We start from the raw sequence: 7,966 nt of genomic DNA on the forward strand, positions 1-7,966 counted from the left end.
TGGGGCGCTGGCGGAGGGGCCGGGACTGCGGATGCTGCGCCGGGCGGCGGTTACAGTCCCTGCCCCTGGCCTGTTCCTGCGGCCCTTCCGCGCCCTCCTCCGCTGCCCGTGAGCGCTGCGGGCTCTCCTGGGGTGAGTGGGGCTGGGTGGGGTCGCTGGTTGGTGGGGTGAGGCCGGGCCCCGCTGCCGGCCGGGCCCGCAGGGCCCCGGACAGGGGGTCGGGGAAGGCGCGGAGTCCGTGGCCGCCTGAGGCGGGGCTGAGCCGGCGGGCCGAGGCGGTCCGGCGGTAGGTGTCCTGTAACGGTGCAGATGTACCAATCCGAAAAGCAGCCCTAGCCGAGAATCTGCGGTCGTTCTGGCTCCTTTTGGCGAGTCGTCCCTTTCTTTGAGCGTGTCACTCCGGGTAGATGCCCTGGAGCCGCGGGATCACCTTCTGGTGGCTTGTTTTTCCTGTCCTAGAGGACGTGTGGGTGTTAGGTCGGGGTTTTTTAAGGCTGTGTGAGTCTGTTAAGCCTAAAACTCCTGGAAAAATAAGTTCCACTTAACTGCAGGAGCTGCTCATGTAGTCAACAGCTTAATAGACGGTAAGCTTAATAGGTGGTATAGTTGTAACTCAAAATCAGAGCTTATAAATAATGAGTGATTTGTGTTTAAAGGTATCTTCAAAAGAAAAAAGAAATGATCTAATAACTATTTTTTTCCTGTGAGTTTTAAAGATTCCAGATATCTCTAATGCTTTATAAATTTTTTTTTTGCAGATTAGCAAGTTTACTGAAGCATTGTTGTGGAACTAGAGTGGAAGTGAAAGAGTTTAGTTTCTTTCCAATTGTGTATCTTGAATGTAGAAGCATGGTTTTATTCTGGGCTTTCTTTTTGCAATTTTAGGCATTCAGCTGGTCATGAGAAACAGAAGTGAATCTGTTTACTAATTTGCTTGCTTTTATTTTAAGCACTGTTTTTCTAACAGTAGCAAACAATTAATAAAAAAGATTGAAGTTCAAAATGGCTTGTTTTCAGTTTAGCATTTTCATATAATTTACTTGAAATCAGTCTGTAAGTGATAATAAATATTTTTACTGTAAGCTATGGCTTGGATTCTGTAGCTTTTCTTTTGATTGTCCCAACAGTCCAGCTTAAATCAGGATTGCAGGAGTGCAATATGCTTATGCAAATAAAATAACCTTTATTTAGCACTATACGTCATCAGTATAAAAGGTAATTTTTTTGCTCGTCTGTAATCTGAGTTTTACAGCTATTCACGTGATGCTTTTTTGAAAAAGCTTTGATGTTTTCTCCAGGTTTAAATTAATTCTATCACACAAGTTCCTCACTGCCATAATGAGGCTAGTAATTCTTGAAGATTATGATCAGGCTAGTGAATGGGCAGCAAAATACATCTGTAATCGTATCATCCAGTTCAAGCCAAGTCAAGGAAGATATTTCACACTTGGTCTACCAACAGGCAAGTTTTATTAAAAGCTTATGTAAATGATTGAACCTAGAACTATATCTGTCTTATTGCTAATAGGTACAGTATTTAAAAGAACACATTTTAATGATAATACTCCAACATATTTCTATTTAAGTATGAATTGGTTTTGTGTAAAAAGTTGTGATAAGGTTGGAGAAGCTGTGAAACACTAAATTTGAAATGAGATACATTTTATGCTGAAAAGCATTGTAGCAAAATCTTAGTCTAAATATTGCTTGAATACACTGAAAATGTTGTGTGGATACACAGAACAGTAGAAAAACTGTATTTGACAGGGAGTACACCTTTGGGATGCTACAAAAAGCTGATAGAATACCACAAGAACGGAGATCTGTCTTTCAAATATGTGAAGACTTTCAACATGGATGAATATGTAGGTAAGATGTGCTAATTGTTTGAGAACGCTATACTGATTTATTATTTTTTTTCGTTTATTAAAGCTGCTAAATACTTAACAAAGCACAAGCTCAGGCTAGGATGATTGTACTTCTAAGTGAGATTTATGTACATCGGGCCATATTAAGCATGTTTCTTTATTTCTTTATCCACAAAAATGAAAACAGTTAACTAGTCCAAGTGGATCCTGGGCTGAATTCAGTTCTTGTGAATTACAATACTTGTCTAGAAAGTGTGTTGCCATATATGCTTGTGACTGCATTTCTGTAAAGACTTTGCACTCCTTGTGATAGGATGTATGCAAAGGAAGTGTAAACCATTTGTGTGCCAACAGGAAATTTTTCTTAATATGATTTCATATGCTGCTTTATCTGACTTGTTACTTATGTTTGCCTTGCATGCCCTGCATTGATTACACACAGACTACAATTAAGGCTTTTTGGTTAAATCTTGTTAATAATAATGTTAACTTCCTTCTAAATGATTTCAGGGCTTCCCAGAAATCATCCAGAGAGCTATCATTCCTATATGTGGAATAACTTCTTTAAACATATTGACATAGATCCAAATAATGCTCATATCCTTGATGGGAATGCTCCAGACTTACAGGCGGAATGTGATGCTTTTGAAAAGAAAATTCAAGAAGCAGGGGGGATTGATCTGTTTGTTGGAGGTAGGAGGAAGTGCTTTGTGGTTAGTTATGATTCAAACAAGTACATCGACTCTTCAATGACTTTTTTCACTACTTGCCTAATCACTTTTTTCAGTTGTGATGTAAGAAAATTATGTGACTAACAATCAATATTAAAATAGAATGGTTGGTGTCCAACTTTCTAGTAAGTTAATGTCAAGTAAGTTTTTTATTATTTCATTGAAAATGGGAAACCAAAAAGAAATAATTAGTCCTAAAACGTTTTTATTAATTTACAATGTTTGAGGATATTTGTTGACTCGCAGGTATGGAATGATTTACTTTTTTTAACTTTGAAAAGGCATTGGTCCAGATGGCCACATTGCATTCAATGAACCCGGATCAAGTTTGTCATCAAGAACAAGATTAAAGACTTTAGCAATGGACACCATTTTGGCAAATGCTAAATACTTTGATGGAGACTTATCTAAAGTACCAACTATGGCGCTAACAGTTGGTGTGGGTACAGTGATGGATGCTAGAGAAGTAAGAACTCATTTAGTTCTAGTTGCATGTGTCTGTTTTCAAGACTAGTTGGTATTGATACTGGGACTGAAAGTAATGACACCTTTGTTTTGCAGGTGATGATTCTTATAACAGGTGCACATAAGGCTTTTGCACTGTACAAAGCCATTGAAGAAGGAGTCAATCATATGTGGACAGTTTCTGCTTTCCAGCAGCACCCTCGTACTATCTTTGTGTGTGATGAAGATGCTACTTTAGAACTAAGAGTTAAAACTGTGAAGTACTTTAAAGGTGAGCACTGAATTGGAGGTTACACATATTAAAAAATAAGTTTTAAATTATATTGACTTAGGTCTGAGCCTTCCAACACTTTAGAGTAGCTAATGTATAATGTTATATATTCAGAATACTAAATGTTAACTTATTTATTGTGAATGGAAGAGTGCTAGGAGGTATAACTTGTTCCTTAGCCTTTCTGGTGAATCAGCTTTGTAAAAATATTTCCTCTGGTTCCAATTTGAATTGATAGTGTAGCAGTCTTCAACAGCAGCAGTCCAGTGTTCCAGAATACTGGTCTTAAATACATTGAAAAGTTTTAAAGAAAATTTGATACATTTATTAATCCTAACTTATTTTTCATTCTCCTTTTGCTATGTGCTGTAATATGCTATCTAGTAAACTTGAAATGTGTGATACAAACTTTAAAGCCCCCTGAAGACATTTTTCATACAATGCAAGTAGTATAACTCTGTACTGATGTGTATACTAATACTTTGCAGCCTTTTACTCTTCATATTTGTAGTAGGTATATTGGGATTTTTGGTAGCCATTGAAAATTCCTGGATGTGAATTCTGTTTCACTGAGACTGCAGAAGCTGAGAAGAGTGGTTCTCTCCTGTGTTAGCACAGCAAATGCAATCATGTAAATCACTCATCTTTCTCACTAGCGTGGATACTTGTAGTAGTTGAGGCTTCTGAGATCAAGACTGTAACTTATGAAAGTATTTGTAGAGCTTTATGTCACCAATGTCCATATATTTATTAGATTGAAGTTCTGGCATTAATGTGATTTTTATTCTGATAGAATTTGTGGCCAACTTGTTGACTTTGTATATTTTTGGTATGCTCTTCTTTCCTCTATGTATTGTGTGTGAGTCTTTACCTGTATCACACTGCTAGATAGTAATTGTTGTTTTCAAAGACAAGCTGTTTTAACTGCTTGGATAAATTTTAAACACTGTCCTTTATTTCATGCAAACAAAAGCTTTGCTTGGAAAGATATAAGCCTAATGTAGAATTACCAGGTATGAATGACACTGTACATTGCTTTAAAAAAAAAAATCAAGGGCTACAGTATATGAATGTGTGCCATTGTGTCACACTGTATTTAATTACCCTGTAATACAGAGCAATAGAAGTCTTAAAGATTGCTTACTTTAAACTTGCTTAATTTTACCTATTCTCAAATTAGTGAGGTTTTTCCCTTTTAAGATGGAGAAATCAATGTGGGTCAAATTTATTTCTGAATCTTGATCTTCAGGTTAGGCTTAGGAAGCTATGTAGTTCTTAATGACTGCTAATTATGGCAGCTATTTATTGCAAATTTTCACCATTTAAAAAGTTTCAAGGTACTATAAGAAATTTCACATCTTTTTGATAGTCAAGTACCACACTGTCTGATAACTAGAATAACTCTTACTCCCTTTCACTTTTTTCTGACTTTCTGAAAAACTGTTTAGAGACTAAAATTATCAAGTGTACTTAAATATTCTTGTTGGAGAAAGGAAAGGTTAATTTCTTGCAGAATGAAGCAGAAAATGGGTTTTGAATTTACTAACTACTCTGCAGATAAGTTAATTCAAAATAATTTTCTCTACTTGCGTATGCTCTTTTTAAAGCTTTATGCATAAATCTGTTTATTGAAAACATACTTGAATATACAGTGAGACTTCCTTTTGAAATAATTGTTTTAGCACCTGTCAAGTAAGGATTCAGCATATATTTAAAAAAAGAGCTTTTGTTTCTGTTTTTCCTGAACTTTCACAGGATTTAAATATCTTCCATTAAATATGGCAGAGGCAATACTTTGTAAGCATTTTTCATGCCTCGAGGAAGTGGGTAATTATTTCCATTCTTCAGAAGAGGAAAAACACTGGTAGGAAGTAGAATGTCTTAAAGTTCAAAACATGATTCTAGTTTGGAATAGTGTATTCAGCTGTTACTCTTAGTACAAATGGCTTCTGTATTAAATGTGTACTTAATGTTCTCTGACTTACTGTTAAACTCCTGAAGAATATTACTGACTTGATCTTTTCTGTGTATGTCAACCCAATAGTTATCCCTCATGAAACCTAAGAAACTGTTACTTTAGTCATGTTGCCTTCTAAGGTTTGTTTAGACTTTTAGGGTTTTTTTGCACAAGTATCAAAGCTAAGTCATTACCTGCAGAGACAAAATGAGCTGGATTCTTGAGTCAGTAATATATGCATTTCATATTAAATAATCACACACTGAAACAGGTGCTGCATTAAATGCCTTTTGTTGTGGTCAACTACTGTAATGACCTCAGATTGTAGTTACTTGGATTTCTTGTTGCTGCAGTAACACTGAGTTTGCCACCAGATGCATCATGTAGCAAAGGTATTTGAATATTCTTTGCCACTCTAGGCAGTCCTTCTTTAGCAGGGGAGTTGGACTAGGTGATCTCTAGAGGTTCCTTCCAACTCTGACAATGTTTATTAAGAACGTTTCTCTACTTCTATTGTTGCATATTACTTACATGTTTATTTTATAAGTTAAGTTAATCTTTAGTTTGGTGCTAAAATTAACTTTTGCTTTGCAGATTGTGAACACTGATCAGTTACTGTTATTAGTCCTTAAGGTGAAATGAAGTTAAAAACATACCAGTGACTGAATGTCATGCAGACCTAGATGTAGGTAACATTTTTACAAAGTTGGAACAAAGTAAAGAAAGCAGCAGTTTTTCTTTTTAATTGCTCTTCAGCACCTTATCAAAATGAAAGTATCTGAATAGGGAAAAAACTTCTTACATCTGACCCTAAAAAAAAAAAAAAAAAGCCCAGCTTGAATTGAAAACAGTTGAACTACTGAATTTCTGGATCTGTTAATACTTTGGATACTTTTAGGTTGGTTTTGCTTGTCTAGGACTGCAAGTACACTGTTAGTTACTGAGACAGTAATACCACAATGCTAGAATGTTTCAATTCAAGCTGTAAAAGTATCCCTGTGGGTACATCTGAGTTCTTTGACAGGTCGTGGTATGAGGGGAATTTTGTTGCTGTTTATGCAGTTTTAAATAAAAAGGAAAGATGGGTGGGTTTCATGTATTCCATTCACTTGGAAGTATTCCAAATCCACTTTTTGACAGGTCTGTTATCAGACAGCTGTCTCATCCCTCCTCGCTTATACTGAAGAGGTCAGTAGTATTGAAGTGATACAGGAATATTTGTTGTCTTTAACTTCTTAAACTACTTTAAGTAGCCATTTTTATTCTCTTCAGTTAACTATTTAAAATGTGTAATTTGAAGCAAACTTGAAATAAAAATACAGATAGACATGTTGAAAAAGTATAACTAATGTAAAGCTGGCATTGTTGCTTTCCCCCCAAGGTTTAATGCATGTGCACAATAAGCTTGTGGACCCATTGTACAGTATGAAAGAAAACTGAGAGAAGAACTGAAGAGGAACTTCTATGTGGGTCAACAGCAACAGTTTTAGGTAGCAGATGAGTTCACTGCTATGCAATATGCTGAGAACTGTTTAAATGGAGAATCCTAGGTACTGTATTTTTTAAAAGGTCCAATATCTATACATTCACATTCCATCTCTGCTGTGTTGTGTATTTTGCTTTAACATTTGGAGCTCTGTTGTTGACTGGTACATAACTATATGGAACAGAACAAACCTGTGGGAGACTGCATGTTATGTGGGGTGGGGAAGAAGAGCACTTACTCTAGCACAGCAATGTAATGCATCTGCCTTGCATTAGAGAAAATGGTATTTTATTTCCAGGAACTTGTTATTTTTGGCTTGATTAGTATAACTAAATTCTGCATTGGTGTCTCTAGGCAGAATGCTTTTGGCCTTTGTCAATACTATGGACTTGTAATAATTGTAAAATTTTTACTATGAAATGTTCTGTTTACATATATCTAATGTACTCTGAGCTTTTGCACTTGGTTGCCTTAAATTTATCTTAAACAGTTTTTGGGCATCTCAAGTCCTGCTGTAGAATTCAGGCAAATAAAAATACAAAAACAGTGCCTAAAATTGCACCAAATCGTTGAAAGTTACAACTTATTCCACAGATAAATCTTAAACTTCTGCCATAGCACTTTTTCCTCTTATGTATTTCAAATTACTTTAAGATTTTTGTATTTTTGGTAATTGAGCTTTATACATAAGGAAGAAAATCTGAAAGTTCCTTTCCAGAGGTACCTGATTAATTGTACCATTGATGTTACTATTAAATGCCTGAAAAGGATTAAATTACAGGAATATAATGTCTGCAAGTTTAATACATGATCATTTAAAGTCAACTGTTAATCACTTTGCATAGTTACCTCTCATTGTATCATTACAAACATTGAGGAATGTTATTTCCTACTTTGAATATAAGTAAAAGTTAAATATAAAGCTAGAACTTTAACATTGTTTTGTTTCTAATGTAATTTCTGACATGAATAAATACTTAAGGGTATCAGTAAGAGGTTAGGAATTTTGTCCTTCTTCCACTGAAGAAAGCTAAGAGTTAATTGATTTAGGCTTTTTTGGGAGGGTATGGGGGGTGGTAGAGCATGCCCTTGTGTAAAATACTCACTGGGATAAAGTGCCATAAACCATAACTTCAACAATTAGATTTTGCACCTAGGTGTAGATGATAGACAAATAGCCTTTATTAC

The 7,966-nt window shown here is 35.8% G+C and overlaps 1 protein-coding gene across 1 annotated transcript; it reads left to right on the forward strand.

The window, feature by feature from the left end:
• The first annotated feature begins 6 nt into the window (after nucleotides 1–6).
• GNPDA2 (glucosamine-6-phosphate deaminase 2) lies at nucleotides 7–7,771 on the forward strand. Its single transcript, XM_051616697.1, has 7 exons — nucleotides 7–132; nucleotides 1,299–1,466; nucleotides 1,772–1,869; nucleotides 2,379–2,561; nucleotides 2,881–3,065; nucleotides 3,161–3,335; nucleotides 6,674–7,771. Exons 2-7 carry the CDS (start codon nucleotides 1,339–1,341, stop codon nucleotides 6,730–6,732), a joined length of 828 nt encoding a protein of 275 aa, XP_051472657.1. The 5' UTR covers nucleotides 7–132; nucleotides 1,299–1,338; the 3' UTR covers nucleotides 6,733–7,771.
• Nucleotides 7,772–7,966: the final 195 nt, after the last annotated feature.

Source organism: Apus apus, chromosome 4 (assembly GCF_020740795.1).
Source record: "Apus apus isolate bApuApu2 chromosome 4, bApuApu2.pri.cur, whole genome shotgun sequence".
Taxonomy (NCBI): domain Eukaryota; kingdom Metazoa; phylum Chordata; class Aves; order Apodiformes; family Apodidae; genus Apus; species Apus apus.